Source organism: Zosterops lateralis (genome assembly GCF_965231275.1).
Source record: "Zosterops lateralis genome assembly, chromosome: 15".
Lineage (NCBI taxonomy): Eukaryota > Metazoa > Chordata > Aves > Passeriformes > Zosteropidae > Zosterops > Zosterops lateralis.
In genome coordinates this window covers 7,980,080-8,005,323 of record NC_139775.1, presented here as the reverse complement: position 1 = coordinate 8,005,323, position 25,244 = coordinate 7,980,080, and the positions used below count along the sequence as shown (strand labels likewise).

General features: G+C 41.4%; 2 protein-coding genes across 5 annotated transcripts; one reads left to right on the top strand and one right to left on the bottom strand.

Moving 5' to 3' along the window:
• Positions 1-193: 193 nt before the first annotated feature.
• On the bottom strand, positions 194-6,101 carry GDE1 (glycerophosphodiester phosphodiesterase 1). The gene is made up of 6 exons (XM_083872898.1): positions 5,832-6,101; positions 4,387-4,562; positions 3,198-3,303; positions 2,401-2,493; positions 1,566-1,777; positions 194-1,175 (listed from the first exon to the last, which is right to left on the bottom strand). Exons 1-6 carry the CDS (start codon positions 6,084-6,086, stop codon positions 1,028-1,030), a joined length of 990 nt encoding a protein of 329 aa, XP_083729024.1. The 5' UTR covers positions 6,087-6,101; the 3' UTR covers positions 194-1,027.
• Positions 6,102-6,714: 613 nt separating this feature from the next.
• CCP110 (centriolar coiled-coil protein 110) lies at positions 6,715-25,020 on the top strand. Of its 4 annotated transcripts, none has more exons than XM_083872889.1 (15): positions 6,715-7,164; positions 9,123-9,279; positions 10,241-10,369; positions 11,347-12,991; positions 13,624-13,748; positions 13,888-14,071; positions 14,729-14,865; positions 15,193-15,309; positions 15,571-15,672; positions 15,953-16,069; positions 16,231-16,310; positions 16,891-16,953; positions 17,883-17,942; positions 18,505-18,587; positions 22,731-25,020. In XM_083872889.1, exons 2-15 carry the CDS (start codon positions 9,133-9,135, stop codon positions 22,781-22,783), a joined length of 3,042 nt encoding a protein of 1,013 aa, XP_083729015.1. In that variant the 5' UTR covers positions 6,715-7,164; positions 9,123-9,132; the 3' UTR covers positions 22,784-25,020. The 4 variants fall into 4 exon arrangements, with proteins under 4 accessions (XP_083729015.1, XP_083729018.1, XP_083729016.1 ...); XM_083872890.1 differs by lacking the exon at positions 6,715-7,164 and adding an exon at positions 8,138-8,315; XM_083872891.1 differs by lacking the exon at positions 6,715-7,164 and adding an exon at positions 8,467-8,564.
• Positions 25,021-25,244: the final 224 nt, after the last annotated feature.

Sequence of the window (25,244 nt, the reverse complement as noted above, 5' to 3'; positions counted from 1 at the left end):
TGGATGGAGCTCAGGATACAAACAAAAAACCCAACCCCACCTCCAGCAGGTTGTAGCATGAATCTGTGGTATTCCTGAAGTTTAGATTTGCCCTAATTGGGACAATCTGCACTAATTTTGACATTTTACATCAGTGCCCTTCTGCACAACTGATAAAGAACTTTTCCCCATGAGTTCTTGGAGACTTGTTTATTTTAACTGCAGACTTTGGAGTTCAAGTTAAATCTGGATTATAGTTTCCATATGCCTCTGAGTGCCCTTCAATCATGCAACCAAAGCCAAACTAAAAAGACATTTCAGCTCCATTTGTTCTAATGCTTACCAGCACTCAATATACAGCTTTCTCTTAAAAATAAATACATTCATGTGCTGTGTCATTTCTTCATTAGAAGAAACAATTTCTTGTCCTCCCTTGGTTCTCTTAAAAGGTTTGGAAGATAAGAAGCTACTCAAGTATTATTTGTTAATTCTCATAACCTTCACATCACACATGGAAAGCTGGCTTTTTCTTCCTCATCAGGATTCAGCACAGCCATCTTTCCATGCAGAGCAGGGAAATATACTCATCTTCCATTTTGGCACCATTATACCATTATTTCCAGTTTCTGTTTTATGAACAGCAATGCAAATGATTTTAAGGTGCTGTAAATCAACCTCAAATTAGTATACACTCATAGAACATGCTGTTAAAATTACTAATGTCAAGTTATGATTTAGAAATTTGACACCAAAATTGCTGACATAAATTTAGAACCAAAATTTCAACAAAGCCAAGGAATAGCCAGAGAATTCTAAAGCCACCTGCACTGACAAGGTATGGCCCAACGGGGTTGTCAAATTGGCTCCTTTCACATTACAGTGATTTTCCTCAGAGCTTTGGCCAGTGCACCAGAGGGTTCCTGCATTTGAGATGTGAGCACAGGCAGAAGCCAACTGCTGCTCTGCCCTTCCCAGAGCTCTCCTCAGCAGTGCTGGATGCCCCTGTGGCTGCAGAGCTGCCCCGGGAGGGCCGTGTGGTGGGGCTGGCTCAGTAGTGAGGGTCACAGTCCTCCACCAGGCTGTCGGTGATGTAGCTGCAGTCAAGGACACTTTCGTAGTAGCTTTTCTCTGCAAACGTGTTCACTGTCCAGGCAACCACTCGAATCCCTCTGGAAGACCAGTGCATCACATAGTCCCTGCAAGGAACACAGACACCCTGAGAGGAGCCTGGCACTACACAGAGTTAAAGCAGATGGTGCTGAGGCTACAGCTGAGTTTTGGTCTTGCATCAGCATCACATCAAGGAATAATAGTGTGTCACCTTCTGCAACATCATCTTTTTGTGTTTTCTTACTGTAAACAGGCAAAAGCAACACCCACTTTTTGAGATTAAATGTAGGCTCTAACAGAAGGTAAAAATTCAGATAAAAAAGATAGAGGCTTAAAACCATAAAACAGTGTAAAGAAATTATCAAGACATCCAAGACTAAATGAAACATTTTGATAAGCACATACTGTGTTAATCCCACCCTATATACTAACAGAAAAGAGTATCTCCTGATATGTGAGCAAACTTTAACACTTACTGAGAAACAAAATTTTTCTGTATGAGGAAAGCTGAAACCCCACACAATCGCCACAAGAAACTGTGCAGGCTCCAGTCCAGAATGACATCCATCACCATGTACAAGAAATGCTTCCAGAAGGAATTGAATCGGGGTGTCCCATCTCCCAGGTGACTCAGCTGCCAGGGCCTGTGTGTCAGTGCTGTCACAACATTCCTGTCAGCTTGTCTCATCTGGAGGACCAAGGAGAAAAGACTCTAATTCATTCAAAAGCCCAGCTGCATTAAATACAATTTTGAGAGATTAGATACAAAGTCCTGCTGTGCATTTACAACTCTACCAGAATCCTTCTGTCCTTGCCCTCCAGATCCTTTTGTACCTCTTTTAGAAAGATGATGATATTTTATAGGGTTTTTTTTTTTCTTCAAATCATACTGAGTAAGCACCAGCTCTTATGTTAAAGAAATTACATAGCAGTCATGCTATAGAATCGAAAAAAAAAAAAAAACCACCACGTAACTAGACTTGGCAAGAATGAGGAAAGTTTTAGGAGTAATCTGGAATAAGAGGTATATTTAGCAGGTACCCTGCACACAGATATCTGGCCAGACACCAACTACAAAAGCAATGCACATTTGTCTGCACTGCTTTCAGAAGAGAGTGAATTGCTGTAGATTCCTATTTGCATCTAATGAGTAGAGTGATCTAATGAGAATATGCATTATGCTTCATTTGTTTTTAAAAGCCTTAGGAATTTGAACAGCCCAAAAGTAACCTGGCACTGGGAGTTTAATACCATACTGAAACTCCCAGACAGGACTAAAAAATTAAAATATAAACTTTTAGGAAACATCACCTTATAAACAACATCTGGCATGAAAGAACAGACTATGCTGCTGTTATACAACTGTGGAAATTCCTGGTAGAGTTGTTTCAGGGCATCAACTGCCTGCAATTAGAGACACACAGAGATGTTATACATACACTCATATTTAATTTACAATGCAAAGTCATCTTAGAACAATCTTAAAAACTCTTTCCTGTTGTGCTGCAAGACTGAAATAGAAAGGGAAAAGAAAAAAACCAAGCATCTTGTTTCTAGCATTAACACAGAAATGACATTTTGGTTTTTTGCAAAAGAATTTCTGTTCATTACTCTATTTACAAAAATGAGTAGGATTCTCAGTGTTTGAAATACCCTTAAATATGTTGTGAATATAATTTTTAGCAGTACCTAGGCTTCAGTTCAAGAGGAAAATTATTTATTCCTATGTTTTGCTAGACTAATAAAAAAAAATAATTCTAATTTATAGATCATTTGCATCTGCCTTTAGTAATGCAAATTACAGATCCCTTGTTGGAGGCTGAAGATGAGGTTCTGCCTCCCCTCAGCAGAGCAGGGAATTCCCTCTGCTCTGTTTCACAGCAGTGCTGTGAGCTGAGTGCAGCACTTGCACAAGCCTTGTGCCAATTTTAAGTTGCAGCTTCCCAGGACAACTTTGGGTGACACAAGCAGCAGACCTGGGAGTGCTCCTGTTAAAGAAGAGACTTTAACATGAAAGGACCACAGGGACCAGTTTGAGACCAACACAACAGCAGGTCAGAAGCCTAAAGAAGGGCTGAGGGGGGGTGTAATGCTGCAGGGAGCAGTACCTGATTTGCATGGCCTTTGACATCAAAGTAGATAGTAAGATTGTGATGCATAGACTCCACAACAGCTTCTCTCAGAGTTGGTACCTTTTCATCTTGGAATTGGCTCCTGTAGAAACAGAGAACTCATTGGAATGCAGTCAATATACACGTGCACACACATGAGCCAGCCACACAGGGCTGATTCAGTTTGCTGCTGCACTGGCCCTGGAGGTGGGATCCAGTGCTCTGTGGCCCCGTGTCCTACCCCAAAACACCAACCCCACTTCTTCACCTCCTTCCCCAAGTCCCACAAACAAGCCTTCAGTCCCAACTGCTGCCTTCCTCCTGCTCCTACTGCACTCCCCAGCCCTGAGCCAGAAATGCAGATCCTGGCAGAACAGGCAAGACAAGCTGAGGATTCAGCAGAAGCAGCTTCACCCATCAATAAATCATTGCTGATGGGGTGACAGCTCGTTCATTCCTAACAGTGAACAGTGGCTGCTGAGGAAATTCCTGCTGTGTGGCCCAGGTGATCATCTTTCCAGTGAGACTGGAAAGAAGATACTCCTTGTGCCACACATTTGCAGCTCTGGAATTCCCTAATGCACCTTCTCAGGAGTACACTATGAGTTCTTCCTCTGAAATGTACTCACGATATTGCAGAAGTTGCATTGTTATCAAATTATTAGCAATGTATAAAAATATTTTCCCCTGCATATCCCTAGGAAGAACCTAATCAGCCACTAGGGTCACAGTGAGGCCACCCAAAATCTGTCTAGCTACTCTTCAACAGTATAAACCTTAAGTATAGAATCCCCGAAACACAATCAGTCAAGAAAAACAATTTGTGAATAAAATTAATCTTAGAAGTAATTCCTCTAGCCAATTCTGACGTATCATGAGGATCCCAGCACCTTTAGTGCCTTGCAGTCAATTTAGGACAAGCTCATGTAGAGATTGATCTGATTCACATTAGATGCCTGTGGATTGTGTCCTCAAAAGCCAGTTTATCTTGACTGTGCTTCACTGTTCCTAATGTAGTAATGAGTAAGGAGATATAGTCTCATATGCCTCTAAAATCAAATTAGTAACATATAGAACTAAGTTTTAAATTAAAAAAAAAATTCATCAGTGATAGATTAAATCAATAATTTTGTTCAAGAATTATTTTTCCACTACTGAGAGAGAAATTTCAGCATAGCTCATTTACCGTAGCCTGTGTTTTGCAGATGGATTGAGCTTCCTGATTTCCTCAAACGTCAGGTCCCGCAGCCTCCCAGCCCCATCCGTTGTCCTTTCCACTGTGTCATCGTGCATGAGAATGGGGACACCATCTGCACTAAATTCAAGATCCAGCTCCACACCCGTTGCTCCATTCTCAGCTGCCTTAAAAAAAATAAATTTAAAAATCCACATACACAATATAAGAGACAGCTTTATAGATTTGATATGGGTACAGCTATAATTAGCTTGTATTTTTGGTAAAAAATTAATAAAATATTAATGTACTTTTCAGTAGTCTTCATCTGCAGAACAAAGCAAGCCACTGTTAGAGCATTCATAGATCAACTGAACCATCTAATCAATTTTACAGGGGAAACCATAATGATTTTGCCTCAGTCTTGGGATTGGAACTGTTTCAGGATAAAAATGTAGAAAAGAATCCTGCTCTCTCCTTCTGATGTAATAACCCTGGAGTCCTTAAGTTATGTTATTTTCTAAAAGACAAGGGAAGCAAACACCTACAGTTTACATAACTTACACTTTAACACTTAGTCAACACTGTTTACCATGTGTGTACCAAGCAGTAGTTGGATGCAGGCAAATCCCTGCTCCTGAGGAATGGCCTTATCAGAGAGCAAGAAGCAGCCAGGCTGCCTTAGAACATTTCATACAGCCTGTTCCTGCCCTGGATCTTTCCCAAGAACTCTTCAGAAAAACACCTGAGTGAAGTGCTAACAACACCAATTGCTCTGAAGGACAAATGCCCTCTTGGGAAAAGGGACAAATGCAGCAGAGAGACAAAAACCGGGTGTGCACTGGAGGTTACCTACAGGTGTCTGCAGCTTCAGAATTTATCAGGACTAAGAGCCCTGCCTCATGCAAATGTAAGATATCCTCAGAGCAGCAACGTCTCAACCTCACAGAAACACATTCCAGAGACTGATAATCACTATTTCAAATGATTCTCAGAAAGAGACTGTGACCCCTGCCTGTGCCTTGATGCCTTGCAGATGAGGCAGCAGTAAGTCATGGCAGGGCCGCACACAGTGAAGTTCTGGTATCAGATTTTACCTCCAACTGTAGATTCTCATCACAGATCTTCAAGGTTTAAAAAAACAAACAACCTGTTACTGAGTTGCTGTCCTCTCTCCGTGTGCTGTTGCTACATCAACAAAATACAGTATTTTATTATCGCTGCATTGCTGAAATATCCATCAGCACCAAGGCCATAGCAGCTCCCACAAGATTCAGACCTGATCCGAAATTCCCTTTGGGATGAAGCCTCATCCAGCTCCCAGCAGCTACCGGAAGAACAGCCGGAGTTACTCACGGCGAGGAGCGCTCGGTGCTGGAAGTGCGGATTATCAGACACAACCCAGCAGGCCCCTCAGGCCGAGCCCGTGCTCCGCCAGCCCCGGGGCCCGTGCTGACCTGTCGGATGGCCGCCAGCGTGTTCTCGGGCGCGTCGTGCGCTCCGCCGCGGTGCGCGATGCGGGCGGCGGCGCCGCGGGGCCGCAGGACGCGCTGCGCGCTCTGGGGCGCCGCGGGCTCCAGGGCCAAGAGGTGCAGCGCCAGGTACAGCCCGGCCGGCAGCAGGCAGGCCAGCGCCGGGCTGCGGCTCAGCGCCAGCGCCAGCGCCATCAGCGCCGTCAGGAAGCTCAGCAGGCTCTCCCCGTGGCACAGCATGGCGGGGCCAGGGCCGGGGCCGGGGCCGGAACCGGGACCGGGGCCAGAGCCGGTGTCGGGCCGGAACCGCGGCCGCCGCCTCTCCTCAGGGCGCCTCCAAGGGCGACGGCGGCGCCACCAGCCAGCCAATCAGCACTCGGCTGTCACGGCAACAGCCAATGAGCGCCCGCAGCGTCCGCCCGGCGCCCGCCGGCCTCTCTGAGGGCGGGCCCGGCCCCAAGCGCCGCCTCAGGTAACGCTGGGAGAGGCGCTGTGGGGTGCGCGGGGTATTCCTGAGGGAACGTGGGGCACCGAGGGGAATAGGGGCTATTCCTGATGGAACATGGGGCACCGAGGGGAATGGGGGCTGTTCCTGATGGAACATGGGGCACCGAGGGGAATGGGGGCTGTTCCTGATGGAACATGGGGCACCGAGGGGAATGGGGGCTGTTCCTGATGGAACATGGGGCACCGAGGGGAATGGGGGCTGTTCCTGATGGAACATGGGGCACCGAGGGGAATGGGGGCTGTTCCTGATGGAACATGGGGCACCGAGGGAAATGGGGGCTGTTCCTGAGGGAACATGGGGCACCGAGGGAAATGGGGGCTGTTCCTGAGGGAACATGGGGCACCGAGGGAAATGGGGGCTGTTCCTGATGGAACATGGTGCGGATAAAAATAAAGGATGCTAATGGAAGGAAAGGTAACTCTGTCCAGGAAGTCACAGAACACCCGTGTGTAAGGAGACTGTTAAGGGCCTTCTGCAGCTATGCCAGCTGGCTAATTAGAAACGTAACCTCCACAGCGGCTATTTTCCATTTAATTACTGTGTTTGTTGTATACAATGTTATATATTGTATGTTTTGTGTAGCCGGCCCAGGAGCTGCGGGAGGAGCAGGCGGTGCCTCCTGCCCGGACAGAGGCGGCTGGACAGAGACCGCGGCTCCGGCCGCCCGACGCCGCTGTGAACATCCACCGAGCACCCGAGAGACCGGCAACGAGGCATGAAAACAACCGCTTAAGTGAAGGCTGGAGAAACTGGGCGTGTTTAGTCTACAAGTGGAATAGCAAAGCCGAGGAACTAGCAGTTTGTGTTAACGTAAGTGGGAGTTTTGACCCTTTTTTTGGTGTCGGTATCCGTGGGAGGGATGGAAAGCAACTGACTTTCCAGTGAGGGGCTCTGACCGAGTAGAGATAGAACAGGCACGAAGTGATCTTCTAAACTGTTGGTGTGGGTTATTTGGTGTGGTTTTTTTTTTTTTTGTTTTTTTTTTTTTAATTGCTGAGATAAATATTTGTCGCATAGTGTCCTAGGTGGTTCTGAGCATGTCAGATTCTCTGTGTTTCTGCAAGGTGTAGTTAAAGAAAAATCATATATATATATATATATATGGAGATGCACAACAAATAATGGATTGTCTAATTAGATGCCTAACATATTTTAAAATTTTTTTGATAAACAACAGCATTTATTAAGATTAAAGATGAAGATTAAAAAAAAAAAAAACCCTCAATGGTTGTTGAAGAGGTAACAGATGACAAAGTTGTTTTTTGGAACGAAAATGACAGCTTTAACAGCTAGGAATTAGATGCTTCCATATATTTAAATTAATTAAGCCTGGGCCAAGTGCTGGCAAACAGGTGTGGATTTTCCTTCCACATGACCTGCCTGCCAGGTGAGCGTTACCTGCTCCTGGACTGGCTGGGCCGGCAGCTGGCTGCCGCCGGGGCGGGAGGGATAAGGTGTCTGGGGTGATGCCCTGGTGGATGCTGTCCCTGTGGACGCTGTCCTCACCGAGCATGGGGACAGGCGCGCAGGTTTATCTTTCTAATCGCACCCTCCTCGCTGAAACTGATACCTGCGGCGCCACATTCGTGGTCCTGAGCACACACGGACTGCACAGCCATGCGATATGTAAGGGGATGAAGCAAAACAGATTACACCCGCGCTTTTAGGGGAACTAGTCTGGGAGAGCTGTGGGTGGAAATGGCTGGAATTCGGAGCATGTCGCTCCCATCTCCTCTCACGTCGCTGAGCTGGGGCTGCCTTTGCTGGGCGCTCGCCTAGACAGGGCAGAGCTGTCCTGCGGCCGTGCGCGGGGATTGTGCCGGGCTCCCCCGGCTCCGGGGCGCGGGGCGGGGCGGGGCGGGGCGGGCGGCGCGGGGCGCGCTGGGGCCCGTGGTGCGGCGGCCCGGCCGTTGTGGCGGCGGTTGCCGGGGAGCGTTGGGGCAGCGCCGAGCCCCGCGCAGGTACCGAGCCGTTTAACGGGGCCCAGGCCGTGCCGAGGGCCGGGGCCCGTGCGGGGGCAGCGCCGGGGGCCGGCGGGAGGCGATGCATCGGCCCCGGCCTGGGGCGGGCTCGGTGTCCCGGAGCGGGCGGGCAGGAATCGGCCCGAACGGCGTGCGAGGGAACAAAGCGTTGTCAGGCCTTGGCAGGCGGTGCGGGGCTCGCTCCGGTGGGGACTGGCAGTGACAGATATTTCAGATATTTGGGCGCCTGTAAGGAGACAAGACTGTAATTTTTATGGTGGTATGAGTATTGGCGTGTGTTTATACAGGGATGTATCGAGACGGGGGCTCACGAGAGTGAGACACGAATTCCTCTCAGCCCCCTGAACATGTAAAGGCTTTTAAATTATTTTTTTAATTTTTTTTTTTTAAATCCAATTGGCCTGCAATTTTTATTGGGCTGTATTTTTTTTTTCCGAACAGTTGATAGGATCTGCTTCGTTGTGGAAGATCTCAAAGGTTTAGTGTTTGATGGAAATTAAGATTATCTATAGCAGGTGCAGTTTTGTAAATCCTGATTGTCTCAATGCTTTTTCTCTTCTCTGTACTTGTGATCATCTTGTTTGTTCATATATGCAGATTCTCCTTTCATAGGGGAAAATAAAGAAGAGTTTTACAGGCTTTATTAATGATAGGAAGAAGAGAAAATTCCATTTTATAATGTAGAATTTGCTTCCCATAACATAGTGGCACAGAATTAATGGTGATGTTGTTTTCCCTTCAAGGTCTTGGAAGTACATGGAAGAGTAATGTTATTATTCTTTGCAGCTTAAGTAACATGAAGATGGAGGACTATGAAATATTCTGTAGGAAGCATCTTTCCAGAATCCAAGAAGAGGCAGTAAAAGGACAAACCTCTTTGACTGTTCAGAACAGAAATATCTCTCTCATTCAATTCTATGGAGTCCCTGTGCTTTCTCCTCTGGTAAGGCCTTTTTTACCCCTTTTCCTCCCTGGCGTGCTAATTGTGCTATTGACACTGGCTTTGATGTGCACATATATGATTCTACTGAAGGTGTCTGTGTGAGCTGTCATCTGACCTGCTGCTTAGTGTATTCTAAGCATTCCTAGCCTTAATCTTACTAAGTAAGGGGTAAAATATACTTTTTTCCCCCCTCACACTGACTGCATTTCCTTTAATTTTTAAGAAGTTATCTTCCTAAGGGGAGCACAAATGTTGATGGATTTCAATAACATTACTGCTAGGCTTCATGTAAAATCATATTGACATTTCAAATACTGAACATGTGAGTTAGTTTATTGTTGTAAAAAAATGCAAATAAGAAACACCAGAATAACTAAAAGCTTTTATGGAAATTTTTCTGCATGACTTTGCATCTTTCTCTAATATATTCCACAGGCTCATCAATTATGTTAAGTCATTCTGTGCTAATGCAAATAGAGCTAAGCTGAAGATTGTTGGTAGTTTCTGCAATACTGCAGCTGACTTCCTTGTTTTAGTGATGGGAAGGAATGGGAGTGAGTCTCTAATAAGAATGTCCAGAAATCAGGATACAGATATAAATTGTGGATACATTGTCATATTCTTAATTTACAAATGCATGGATATTGTAAAGGTTTTAGAAAAAGTGTCTGAATCCTGCATCAGATTGATACCATACTATGTAATGTTCATGGAAAATTTTATAAATGCGTTTTTAAATTCATGTTCATTTGCATGTGTGCCAGGAAGGCATTTTGTACACCTTCCCTTAAAAAGTTGGTTGAGGAGAAGCTGGCATTTAACATGTGCACAAAATTTCAGGTGATTTCTGTTCTTTGAATTGTTTTGTTCTGTTGTTTTTCCTTTGAATTTATTTCTGTATGTCTATGCTGAAATTTATGTCTACTGATATAAACCATGTTTCTTACACTCTATTTTGCAGCTTAGCCTTGAAAAGAAAAAGGAAATGCAGCAGTATAAGGAGAAAGCACTGGACCTAGAGACCAAGAAACGGGAATCCCGGAAAAAAGCTTTACTGGATCGTGTTCAGGAGATTGTTGAAAATGTCCAGGTAGTGTGAGTCCAAAGCTGCCTTATAGATTTACACAAAGTCACTGCTTATAGACATTTTGAGATAGTGTTGGGCTTTAAGTATTCCACAATATAACCACGAAATGAATAGCAGCTAACTCTCCAGAACCAGCATTTGCTAGTGTTTCATGCTATGTGTCCTGATAATTGATTATTTAGTGATACTTATTGTAGTGCATGGAACTTGCTTTTCACTGTTTCTTTTGCTATATACAAAAGGCAGAGCTCAGTGCTTCTTTTGTGAGAGTGTTGGAAACAGCTAGATTGTTAAAACAAGTGAACAACTCCCCTGTGTTAGAGTTGCTTTATTTGCAAGCTTTTAGCTTAATCATAAAATAATCTATATTCAACTTTATGACTACAGAATTAAAATTACCTTCATAACAACTTGAAATTCTTTTATATGCTTTAAAATTTTACTGCAACCATTTTTTTTTTCTTTGCTGCTTCAATGATAAATTTAGTAGAGGTTTTAATTTAAAAAACTAATAAATACATCCAATCAAGGAATTATTATATGTCTTTGGAACAGCTGTAATACAGCCTTTAGATTAAACTGCTGCTTAAACAGTTAATATTGAGTTTGTAGAGTTACCAAGGTGGCAAACAACACTTTGCAGTTTGCATTGTTTACTGAGTGTGTGTGGCAACAGTCATCTGGCTTGGGGTTTGACCAGCAGACCAGGAAAGTATGTTCAATACAAAAATAATGTAAGGGTTTTTTTTGTTTGTTTGTTTTTTCTAAATGCGTCCTTTTGATAACTGAGACACAGCACACAGGATAATTGTACTGTGAAAATCCATTTAAACAATTGTTAGCTGGAAGTAACGTATAATTCTCACTTAAATAATATTGGTTTTAAAAATTTCTTTTTAAGTTCAAGTGAAGTTTGCAAGAATCTGAGATCCTGGGATTTCATTGAAAATCTGTCATTTTTTTAAAATTTTAATTTGCAGGTGAAGAAAGGACCTAGCATGAGTGACGTGAACACATTGGAGGCTGAAAGTTCTTGCCCTCATTTGGATTCAAAAGCTTTTATGGACTTCACTGCTCTATCAGGTATCAATTCAGCATGTTCTCCTCAAAGGCACGGTGCCATGGACCTGGAAAAGACACCAGAACTTAGGCCATCAGATACTGCAGGGCAAATGACATCAAATGTGACAGAAGTGGTTAAAGCAGCAGAAGAAAACGTTTCTTCAAAGCCAAGTGAGAGTCGCTTCTCAGAAGCCGCGGTGTGTGTGAGGGCTGTGTCTCCTGGTAAGATGTGTAACAAGCTCCCATCTCATGCTCTGCAGAAGCAGGAGGGACGAGTGGGGTCACCATCAGATGAGGATGTCCAAGATCCATGTGTAATGAGTCTTCAGAACCTGATAAAGAAGTCTAGGGAATACATAGAGAAAGAGCAAAGCAAGCGCACCTCAAAAAGCAATTCAAAGAGGAGTACAAGTGAAAGTAATTCGGATAAAGAAAATGATAGTGTTAAAACAACTGACTCTGTGAAAGAGAGGGCAAAGTTTACGGGTAGAAGTTGCACTGCTCAGACGCTTGATAAGCCCAGTCTTAATAAATCAAATACCCTTCTCCAAGGTGCCTCTGCTCATACAAATAACACAAGTATGTCCACTTTATCCAGTTTTTCTAAAGTAGACATACCTATGAGAGTTGGAACGCCCCCTTTGGTGGATTCAGATTCAGATGAGGAATTGAAAAAGAATTCTATGTTTGAGCGTGACAGTAGCATTGTCAGGAGCCTCACAGGCTCCTATGCCAAATTGCCAAGCCCAGAGCCAAGCATGAGCCCTAAAATGCACCGACGGCGCCCAAGACCTTTATCTATGGGACACATCATTATAAACAGCCCCGTGAGTGCTTATGAGTTAAGTCCTAAAGGTAAGGGTAGAACAATGGATTTGATCATGCAAGATATTGCAGATAAAAACAATGTGTCTGAATCTGTGCCCAAGTTCATGGCAGACTTCACTGCGGTTTGCCCTGGCAGAGTTCCTGGTGTCAGCAGGAGTTCTTCAGGCCCTAGTGATGGGTTGGGGGGTGGCAAAGCAAATCGCCATTCCTTTGGGCTCTTTGAGAGCAGAGGGACAGTGTCGGCCACAGTGGAAGGACAGCTGGTGATGGACAGCAGAGGCCTGTATAAAGTAGAGAGCAGCACCAGTATGGCACCTCCAAGAGTGAATGAGCCCTTTGCCATCAGTCAGTCTGCAGTGACACAGAAGATCCTGGCTGTGAACGAGATGAAACCAGCTATTTTGACAGAAAACACTAAATGTAATTCTCCAAAGGAGCTCAACAAATCTTACGACGTGGAAAATCCATCTCCGCTATTAATGCAGAGCAAGAATGTGCGACAGCAGCTGGATAATACTCCAAGTGTTTCCTCAGCAAATGAGCAGTTCCCAGAAACTTTTGAAAGGGTAAAACGTAGACTTGATTTGGACCCTGACAACTGCCAGAAAGAAAACAGTTCCTGTGCTCTCGGAATTGGAATGGAAGAACAAGAGAAACAGTGGTTGCAAGAACAGAAATATCCTGTGGGATCAGTTTACATTACCAAGAGTGCAGTCCTTGAAAATATGGCAAAAGGTAAGAGATTTCCTGTGCTTGAGGGTTACTTCTCAGTGTATGGATCTTTTAGGTGATCATTAGTCGTTGATGTTTCTTTTCAGAAGCCTCATTTCTCTAATTTAATTTGACTTCACAATAATGATTTCCCATTTCAATCTACAAGTTGGAATTTAGTTTTACAAAGAAAATTGTCTTATGCCACGAGGTCTAAATAAGACTACTAAAAGAAAAGATAGCCCATGTAAATTAAAAGAAAACCATATGGGTATTTTCTTCAAATTCAAGACTGTTACTTCTGCATGTGTGTCTCCTAAATGAGGCTGAAGTGGTATAAATAATGTTAATTCACTCCAGCAAGTGTAACAATTCTTAGAGCTGTATTTTCCATGTCCCTGATTTAATATAGGCTTTTGGTATTACTGATGTTCAATGCACAAGTTCAGTTCACAAATACGAACATGCAAATATTTTGAAGGACTAATAAGTGATGGGGTTCTGTGTAATAGAGTAATAGATAATGGGAACCTGATATCAGAGACATCTTTTTTACTTTTACTGATGATGCATATTACCTCTGATAGAGGATGGATGTCTCTGGCAGAGATCGTATGGAAGGTATTTAATATTTGATTCTTTGTTACGTTTCTCAGAAGATATTTTAAAAACTAAAATGCTGGCCTTTGAAGAGATGAAAAAGAGACTTGAAGAACAGCATGCACAACAACTGTCAATTCTGTTAGCTGAACAAGAGAGAGAACAGGAGAAGTTGCAGAAGGTAAGGTCAGCAGGAAGAATTCTAAGCAAAGGTTTTGTGTTGTATGGAAGTTTGTCAGGCAGCAGTTGGGTTTGGATGTATATTCTGTTGCTTTGTAGAGTTAGAAAAATAGCCTCATGGTTAAATCTTCCTTTTGTAGGAACTGGAAGAGCGGGACAGAAAGTTGCAAGGAGAGAAGGTTACTACAACGGAAATAGAAATTTCCAAAGTGAATATTAACAGTAGGATGGAGTTGGAGTGGAGGAAAAAAAGTGAAAGTGGCTTGCTGGAAAGTGTGCAGTCTCAGCTGGAGACAGTCCATAACACAAACTCCACCAGCATTGGTAAAACTCGGAGGGAAGAATATAGATGAAGTGTTGTGATATAATTTGTTCTACAGTGCTTGACTGGATCATCCCCACTGTGTGGATAAGTGCAGTGTTCCTGCTCAGGGTACACAGAGGGCTGCTGCCTCAGCTGGGGACAGCATTTATGAAACAAAAGTCTGTTCCATCTTTGTGTCACTGGCATTTAGCACAGGTTCAGCCATCCTTCAACTGTTCCATGTACTGCATTTGTTATGTAACTGTTTTAGGGCACATCCAAGGAAAACAAGCTAAGAATAACCTCCTTTGATCGAGGATGAGGATCTGGATTTGCGTCATGTCCCAGAAGGATTATCCTCGTGCCATGTAGCTGCACAGCACTCAGCCAGGTGGTCACATTTGTGTAGAAGGTTCTGAGGGCTCTGCCAAGGGCTCCTGACAGCAAGGCAATACAGCTGTAGCTGATGGAATGCCTCTCACCTGTTCCAGAACATTGTGAAGTGTTTTGTTCTGTCTTCTGTTTAGCAAATTTTGCATGGAAATCAGTCAGAAATATTCAGCTTGCTTCTTGCCTGTAACTGACCATGTAGACAAGGCCGTGACCCTCGAGCTGAGACAAGCATTACTTCAGTGGCAGAAGTGTGTGTTCAACTGTGTGTTCTGCTTTCTGCACAGGTTTTGCTCATACAACACCCAACACCTTTTCTTCAACAAGTGAAACCTCCTTCTATCTCTGGGGACCATCAGGTACTGGAGTTATAAAAACCTCACTGTGCAGGCCAAGTAGTAGGATCAAAACTAGGTGGTCTCAGGTAAGGGAAAAAAGAAGATTAATTTTTATCTTAAAAGGCCCTCATGTTTTTGTAAGGCACTGTAACAGAAAATTTTAGTATCCATTCCTGTTTCAACTTTGATTACATAAGATAATTGTGTAGGTTATTTTTCTTTTTCATATATGCAAAATAATCATATAGCAATATATGATTATTCTGCTAAATTATGGTGGCTATTTTGAGCCCAGTCAAAGCTTTATCAGCATCTTTTTTCTTACCTAAAAACTTATGTCACTTGATGGATGTTATTTGATAAATAATTCATAATTCTTGCTTTTTTATAAAAAGTTTTGAATTTGTTTTAAGGTTTTCAGTCCAGAGATACAAATGAAGTTTGACAAGATTACTGCAGTGGCAAAGGGATTTCTCACTCGTAGACTCCTGCAAACAGAGAAACTGAAACACCTTAAGCAAACTGTAAAAGTAAGATGAGCTTTTTTGTTATAGGCAGCTTCTTTCCTGTTTCTTTTTGTTCCTGCCTTCCACTGACAGATGAAATCCTGCATTTTGTGCTCTCAGAAGGTTTTGGGGCTGCACATGAATATGTTTGAGTGTTGCATTGCTTAGTGTCATAAGGTCCAAGTCAAACAAAGAATCTGTTTGCTGTGTGTAGTGTTTGTGATGATTGCTTTGTTATGAAGGATTATGCCTGGTGCTTACTCTTTATTTTCCCTTCTTTCCCAGGATACTCTGGAGTTCATAAGAAATTTTCAGTCTGAAACCCCATTGAAAAGAGGATGTGTGTCAGCACAAGATGCATGCCTTCATGAAAGAGTAATGGCTCAGGTGACACAATTTAAACCTTCTGTTTTTGTCTTTTCTAGCTACTCTGCTTTTTTAACATAAGTACATAAAACCTTGAGAGTGGCTTTGTTTAGAGTAAAATGTTTAAAGAAGAGAAGATTCCATCATTTTCCTTGACACAAAACTATTTGAGCTCAAAAAACAGTTTTCAAAGTTATGAAGTGTTTTGTTTAGATTGAAAGCAAAAAGAGCTTGATGTTCAAAACCATGGGCATGTAAACTTGATGGAATATTTTATTAACATTTTAATGATTCTTTCCAGCTGCGAGCTGCTCTGTTTGACATCCATGACATCTTTTTCACGATGGAGGCATCAGAGAGGATGAATATTCTGCGTCACGACCGTGAAGTTCGTAAAGAGAAGATGCTCCGGCAAATGGTGTGTTAGATTCCAGGGAATGTAAACTGTTCCAGGACTTTAAGTACTGAGTCATTTCACATTTAAGAGATCCTTCCTCACCCTCTACAATGTTTCTTAAATCTAAATTTTTAATTATGCTTTTGTAGGTAACTTTCTTCTGTATCCTCTTTTTTTTTTAGGATAAAGTAAAGGCCCCAAGAGAGCGAGTGACACTTTCAACTGCTACACAAAAATCTCTGGACAGGAAAAAGTACATGAAGTATGTGCAGTTCTCCCTTGGGTGGGGAGGGTAGGTGGAAGGAGTTCAAGAGGAGGAGTAGGAGGCATAGGAAATAGGAGAAGTTTATGGGATAACAATTTCTTTGCAAACTGGCATCTCTGGTAGGAAGAATGAGTAAAAAGCTTTCCAGGTGGTGTCTTGCTAATTGTATTTTGCTCTTACTTCTAAGAGACTTCTTGTTTGTAAGGAGAAAAATGTTTGTTCTAAGTTGTGCATTTACACTATAATGCAGTGGTGGATGCTTAGTTTATGGTTGATTTTGCAAACTGTGAAAAGTGCCCCAAGTGGTTTTATCTATCTCAAGTGCCTAGCAATAGAGACGCTTGATAGAGTATCTCTGGCAAAGTTTTTCTGGGGAATGGTAGCAGGCATTGTCTGGCAACACAGTGGACAGTTGTTACACTTGCTTGTGAGTAAAGAAGTGATAATCTGTAGGACAGCTCTGGCAGTATTACATGTAGGTGTAGTTTCTCTTGTAGGCTTCCTCTGAGTGTTTCTGTTCAAGACCTGGATGATGATTTGTTAATTGAAATATGTTTCAATACTTTTGTTTCTCTAGGGCTTCAGAAATGGGAATACCAAGTAAAAAAATAATTATCAAACAAAAACCTCCTGAAAACCGGTGGGTTACTTGTATTAAAATGCTTTTAAGAAACTGTCTTACAGTGATGGATTCTGTGATCTGTACTGTTGGTTTGCCATCGATCAGCTCAGTTCCTGCTACTATTGTCATGAAAATTAATGAAATCTGATTTACCATGGTGCAAGAAAAGGTTTTATTAGCTCATTATAAATTAGGAAAAAGATGTTTTCTTCAGAATCAATTCTGAAATTTTATCTTCAGAAGTTATTTATTTATGGCTTTAAGTCTTGGTGTTCAGGTTTAAAGTTTTTGTCTGAGATGCACTATTAAGCTTCCATTTGGCACTACTACTTTTCCTAATATCCTCTACTTTGCAGTGGAATTATTGATAACGCTTATCTTTAGGAAGCTGTCAGAAAAGAAATGGCTTTCTATTGTGAGGAAAGTTTTGTTCCTTGACTGTGTGATTGTTTGCTCAGATCACAGAAGTTACAGTGTTCACTACGTGTTGTTCAGGCAGACAACAGCAGCTTTCTCATGAGGCCTGTCTGCATGCTCATCTTGTATTAAAAGTCAGATACCTGGCATCCTTTAAAAATCGTTTTAATCCCGTGTTTGCCCAAAAGCTTTGAAGACATGCTGTCTACTCATACAGTGCAGCCTTCAAGGACAACTTTAAGCAATTCAGCCCTTTCTCCTGTGTATTCTCATCAATGACTGGGACCCCAAGGCACTGTTGAGGGACATCTCTCTGTGTGCTTTTTTGTTTCTTTGCTTTAAATAGTGGAAGTAGTAATCCTATTCTGGAATTTTAATTCCAGCCGCTTTGCCTACGTGTCATTTGCATTACAAAACCTGTTAGCCTTTCTGAATTTTTTTATGTGAAACATGATGCATAATTTGGTATTTCTTGAGAGACTTTTACATTTAAAGGAAAAAAGCACTAATAAAAGTTTGTGTTTTAACAGAATACTTCAACCAAACCAAGGACAGAATGCCCCAGTTCATAGACTGCTCTGCAGACAAGGGTAAGAGCCCAGCATGTTTCTAGCCTAAAGATGAAACTAAATGCAAAGTGCAAGAACAGTGATTGATGAATAATGTTGACACATAACAGTACAACTGTTGTTCAGGGTAAAAATAATTACATCTTTTACTATTTTGAGAGAGTGATGAAATTTTGTTTTACCTTATACCACAGGAAAATATTTATTGTTGTCATCCTCTTGTGTATTGTCTTCATTTACACTGTTCCAACATTTCTATTTGTAACATTCATTCCATGAAGCTTTGCTTCCACTTAATGAAATATGTGTATTTTTATATGTAGACTGTAATGCCATGGTATCTAAACTAAATCAGCTTCTTGAACAGAGTTTTTCAATCTGTTCATGGGGAGATGTTCTATTTAATGTATCTATGTAAGCCATAATAATATCAATAGGAACTGTACAGGTGCTCAGGAAGAGGCTCTGTGGGACATTGTTAAAATGTTTTTGTGACAAACACATTTTGATAGTGTCTATATATTTGTATACAGCCTTTCAACTTCGTTGCAAGTGACTCATTAACTCTTTTATATTTAATTAGAACCCCTAAGACCACAGTGAATGGGGTTGAGCAAAATAGAAGGAAGGCCTCAGGGACCAGAGTGTCTAACAAGCCTGTTACAGGTGTGTAGAAAATTGGTGCTTGGATCCTATAGTAAATAAGTTTCTAGTATCTAGAAAAAATAAATTGGCAATATATTGTTTTCCTTTCCTTGTGCACCTGCTTTGCTATGCCTTAAGTCTACCCTATCTCTTCAGACAAACCTGCGCTGGTAACTGAACCATCCACTCTCAAATTCTATAAACACAGGATATAGAATGTGCTGCACAGCTCATTTGCTTTCACTCACCAGATGCCCAGTCATAAAAAAGATTGCCAGATATATTCACTGGAACTGTTGAGAAATTGATAGTAGTCAAAAGAGACTTGGATCAGAATCTTCATTTGATTCTTAGCTCTGTACACAGATCTTCAGCATGGAGTGTATTGAAAGGACAGGAAGGACAGTTTCAGATTCCTCAGTGGGAGTTTACTCATCATACAGTCCTAAAATTATTTATATTTTTATATATATATATATATATATATATTCCTGTAGCATCTTACAGCATGTTTGGGTCTTAATGACTCAAGTTTAAAAGTGGAGTATTTCTGTGCTACCGTACAGAGATTACTGATTGGTTACCTTTTATATGAAAGGTGTGATAATGGTGCTGAACCTCTAGTAGATCACTGTGAATGATCTTACACAATTTATATTTTTTAAATTAGATTTTAAAATTCTTAAGTGACACAAACCTAGATTTATCCAAAGGTAAAGTGGTTGAGAGGTTTTGAAACTACTTAAAATCTGAATTACACTTTGTTCTCAAAGGTGAGTTCCACAAGTTAAGGATAAAGATTTGGCACTTTGAGGCTTAATAAGGGAAATGTGTAATGTAGTAGGATTTGAAATGTTTTCCATAATGTTTTAAATAATCTGTATGTATTAAGGTTAAAACCTTTCCTATAAGGGAAATGCTTATTTGTTGCTGCCCCAGAGCAATGCTGGCAGGGAGTCTCTGTGAGTTTGAAGGCAGTGTGTTTTACACTGTTTAAATGGGATGTTTTCCCAGATGCTACTTTGTGTAGTCAAGAGAAGTGGCCACAGAAGTATGTATAGTGAGGCAGTATTCATAAACATAGATAACTGCAGTATCAGAGGGGGAAATAAAAGGCAAGTGATGAGATCACAACCAGAATGTGTTCATTTATTTTTCTGTTGTTAGTTCTCTTGGCAGTGTTGTCATCACCAAGGCAGAGCAAGGCAATTGTTTGGTTGGACTCCATGACACTACAGAAAAATTAGCAAAGATAATAAATAATCTTCCTTAAATATGAAGCATAAAATAAAGTAAATAATATAATTTTAGGAACCAGAGGTAGCCATTAAGGCAAGTATTCATCTGCAAGTTTGCTACTGACTAGAAAATGAGTATGCTGAAAAACAGGGACAACAAAACAATCAAAACCTCTACCACTTGCAGTATTACAGAGATTGTAAAGAGCAGTAATGCTAGAGTGGTGTCAGGGTCAGGACTGGATGCCATCCCCAAACTCACATGATTCACACTGAGCTCACAATGAGCCACAGTGGTGTTCACATTGTGTCTGGCACCAGACATCCAGTTAAGCATTCAGCCCTTTTCTGTGCTGGCAGTGTGTGCTGCTCTGCTAAGGACATCCCCGGGTTTACCTTAGTCATAATTACCAAAGTTGTGACAGGTCGCACTTGGCAATGAAAAAAAAAATCCTTTGGGATAGATCTCCAAATTTCTCTTTGCCTTGTTGCTATTTGTCAAGCGTCTGGAAAGTCATCAAATGCCTTTTGCAGTGGCCTTTTTGGAACTTCAGGCAGATGTGGCTAACCAGTTATATGCTGGTTAGTTCTGGTTGCTCAGTAACCTCCTGTAGAACTTGGACATCACACGTGTTCCTGTGATGCAATACCAACACTTCTATGTGCTCCTTCAGAAATAGGTTAGACTTCTTGTACTGAACGAATAGAAATGCATTCTGAAATTATTACATGTACATGAAAGAAACAATCTGCATAATTTTGCAATAATGAAAAAACTTAATTTGAATATGTTTAAATAGAATATGGTTTGCTTTATGTATGGATGAAATGTGGATAGTGAAAAGTCTGGCAGTAGGTTAAAAAGGGTGGTGATTTAATTTCTTGTCTTTGTTCATTCCTGACTACTGGCTACCAATTAAATTGTGCTTATTAGAGGGGCAAAAACGGAAGGAAGGCTAGTAAGATACAGCTATTATAAATACATTCAGCTTTGATAAGAGCCAAACCCTCAGAAGAAAATTATAACGTATGTGTCTAACGTTTTTTTCTTTTACTCTCCTGATTGTTGTTTTAAATTATATCTGCAAAGGGCTTTGTAGCTTTAATACCACTCAGAGTGATTGTTGGCAAGAAGACGTTTTGTTTAGGAATCAAGTGGCAATCCTAAACTTAGTTTTTGTGGGTTTTTACGCCTTCAATCCAAAGTTCTGTGCTTAAGAGAAAAGTACAGACTCATAAATCAGTAATTTTTTTTTAAAAGTTCAATTAGTTTAAATCAGACCGAGATGTTCTGTCAATAGCCTGCAGGGCCAGGCAGGGCATTTGATGAGGTGTGATTGTGTTAGACAGAAGGTAGTTGAGATCAGGTTGCTCCTACAACAAGACCTACTCATCTCCTCTGCCCAGTTTCCTTTCCAATGGAAAGGAAATGGAGGGCAGGAGGCACACACAATATCTGGGTGGTGGTAGCACTTGGCCAAACCAAGGGCACAACTTGCCCATGTAAGATGGTGGAGACTGTGGAGTGTGTTGGCTTTCAGGCCAGCACTTGAGGAAGCCTCAGACCTGCTGTGTGTGAGTAGCAGGTCTGTCCTTTATCCCAGGAGAGAGGCCTCATGTGATTGCCCCTTGCCACTGGAAAAGGATGGGTGATAGTTGTTTTCAGAACTGACACTGTTTTTATTCACATTTGCCTTCTGCAATTCCTTAGTCTAGATTGCTGTAGGATTTTGGCACAGTCATATGCTATTACAGTAATATCCTATTACTTGTGTATGATTTTTATATAACTTGGAGGACATTTGAGGTGAGTTAAGGGGTAGTGTTAATCACTGAAAAAACACCATGTCTGTCCTACGGGATCCCAGGTGATCTGAAGAGCAGAGCACTGAGGTGGGCTGGGCCAGTGAGAATTAATGTCTTGTGTAGTGGGACCCTGTTGAGATGTTCAGATGTGAGGGCTCTGGGCAATCCCAAAGCTGCTTTGGCCTTTGCTGATCATAGCCCCTGGACACCTGTAAGTAACCAGTGCAGCTCTGACCAAGAGTAACCAAAGAGCGTAAAAAGGACTGGCACTTCCTTTGTCACATTCATTTACTGCCTGGTAGTAACTTCTTTCCCATGGCTGTCTTCCATTCCCACTGCTCTGCACCCTGTGATATGATTTTCACTGCTTTGTGGAAATGTTTGCTCACACTGCTGCACTTTCTTGATAACTGCTTGAACCTAAAAGATCCTGAGTTATGCTAATTCTTAGCAGCCTGCAGTGCTGAACCTTCATTACTAGAAGATACTTGTGCTATGCATAGTAAAATATGGATTTTTAAATGTATGTATATACTTGCTCCCTCTGGAAAGACTTACTTGTTTGTGTATAATTTTTTTACTTAAGCATCCTTCCTTTTATTAGGGCTCTGTCTGATGATCTTAATGTTGCACTTCTAATTCTGGTTGTCTTATTGACATATGGGAGCCTACAGCTGTCTCTTGTTTTAATTAATCTGAAAAAAAAGAAAGAGTTATCTTAAGTATTCAACTTATACAATATTTTTTAATCAATAATTTGTTTAAAAGTAATGCATGGCATAGTTAAACTTACCAGCCATTTCATCTATCTTGGTTATATGATAGTTCTTTTAAAAATTTGTGAATTGTGGTTGTAGTCGTTTTAGAGTACCAGAAAAGAAGATAGAATAGTTATCAAGCAGGGCAATAAAATGTCATTACTTTTAAACCTATAGGTAGTTTTCATAAGGCTTTTGGGGTGTAGCATTATGAAAACTGTCATTTTAAAAGTCACCACTGAATGCATAATACTACTTTAAAAAAATTGTCCTAATTTTTTTCAGCTATTTTTGTTGGATAATCCTATTTCAAAACCCATTACTATTAACTGTAATATGGTAATGTTTCTACTTATTTTTAGGAGCATATGCAGGAAGAACCCAAAGAAAGAAGCCAAATGTTGTGATAATTTGAGGAGACAACATTCACTGGGATAAAATGGCTGTGTTTTAATGATGGCATTCTCAGCACTGTTTTTAATATTGCATCTTCTTTACATTTATGTATATTTAGACATTGTAAACTTACTATGTCATTTTCAGATGACACATTAACACAATCATATTGAAGCTGCTTTGAAGCTCTAATGCTTGTGGGAAAATTGCATGTTAGAACTTCTGTACATACTAGTATTAATATATAAAAAGATTAATAATCTTGTTTATTTAAAGACTGCCACAGGGTAACATGAAGGTTATTTGCAACTTTTTCACATTTTTCTAATTCTAGTGTCTGACACAGCTTTTTGCATTACCTAAATTTCAGTTTCTGTGTATGAGTGCCACCATAAGTAAGTCACAGGTATATATTTAGTTTCATACCATAAAGTTAAAGCAGCTAAATGTGAATAAAACCCCCAAACTTAATTTAAACAAAAGTGAGCTTTCAAGGCAGTGAATTTGTCAGCAGCTGTTTTGAATGTACTTTGTGTAGGAATGAGATTAGCTCAATTTCAGTACTAAAGACCTTCTACCAAATGCTTTGCATTTCTGCTGAGCTGGACAGATGTGGTCCAGATTCACTGCTGGGCTGATGGACATACTTATACTGACCAAATCAAAAATGTGCATTTATATGTGTGGTAGATCAAACCCCTCTACCGAAAGAGCTCTGGGTTTTTATTGCCCTGTTGTCTACTGCATTTTTTTATGGAAACAACATTTGTCCAGTATGGAGATGTGTATGTTCTACAAACACTTCAGAAGGTAAGATTTTAACTGTTTTACCATTTCAGATTAAATAGTTATTTCAGTCTGTAATCGTAATTCAGATATGTTACATTTAATTGACAACAGTTGCAGTTTTTCTGAGCAGTTTATCTTTGTCTGTGATCTAAGAGGCCCTTACACTGAAGTCATGATTTCTGCAGAGGGGGAATCCCTACCAAATCCCAACACTTCCATATTTATGAATATCTAACATTAAAAGATCATGGTCATATTTTACCTTAGTCTTCCAACTGATGGATATTATCCAACAACTTGAGGAGAGCATAATTCTCCACCTTTTAATGAACTTGAGACATATTAACAAAGTTGTAGGGAGAAGCTCAGCTGTATAATCTTTGCAGTAGAGAACTGACTTCCAGAATGTAAATTAGGTTATATTTTGTTACTTTCCAGAGTCAATACAATACAACACATTAAAGGAGGCTTTATAATGTGTTGACATGAATGTAAGAGAAAAAAGGCTTACTGAAGATTTCATTGTGGTAAATCACATGAAAGAGGAACATTAATAGTGGGATGAGGACAGTACCTGCATGGCCAGTGATGAGTGGATTGGCTTGACTGTAGCACCAGCCTGTGGCTTTTATCTGCCACAAAGTCTGTCCTCTGCAGCTCATGATGCTGTTCAAAGCAAGTGTATTATACCAGGCACTAAAGTTACCCAAATTGCATGCTTGGAAAATGGCAGAAACACTGCCCAAGCACCTTGAAGAATGACACTGCTTGGTTTGTTTGAAAGCCTGGGGCCAGGGGGGACCCCCTAATGGTGTAAGAATAACACCGGTGGAAGACCTGCCTTCTTCATACAAATGCTGTGGTGCTTTAAAATCTCAATTTTCATACAGAAAATGCCCAAGTCAAGTTTCCCCCTCACCCAGTGGGCATTAAAGCTGTGTTTTAGTTCCCAGCTTTCCTTAGGAGTGGAAAACATCCCAAGAGGTGAAGAATTTACAGTGACAAGAGTAACTTGTGTCACAGATGACAAAAGGCGCTGTTGATACAACAGCACTAAAGATTGATGTTTTTAATGGATGTTTTATGTGCTGTATTTATTATTAGCATAGGCAATATGTTGATGCACAGATAGGTTTAGTGTGTTAGTAGAAATGAATGTTTCCCTTCTCTTAGGGTTTCACATCTAAACCTCTTGTTCTTCAAGCATGTTTCCAGTGTGTAATAAATCATTATAGCACAAGTTTGTTGTTTTTTTTTTTTTTTTAAACTTTCATGAGGCCTTTCACTTGACAAGTGCCAGGATTTGGTTTTGTAACTTGCCGTTTTGTATTTATACATATTTATCTTTTTATTTCGCGTGGAATTGTGATACCATTACAAAGGTCTATTTATTTTTGTATACTTTGTTTCATTTTCACCAGCCTGGCTTTTTACTTAAAGCATTCTGCACAATAAACTTTTAAACCTTTACCAACAGCTCGTTTGTGTGCTCTGTGAGGGGCTCTGAGGGGGGCTCCGTGAGGGGCTCTGAGGGGGGCTCCGTGAGGGGCTCTGGGGGGGCTCCGTGAGGGGCTCTGGGGGGGCTCCGTGAGGGGCTCCGGGGGGGGCTCCGTGAGGGGCTCCGTGAGGGGCTCCGTGAGGGCGGTTCCCGCGCGGGGCGGGGCGGGGCGGGGCGGGCGCTGCCGGCGGAG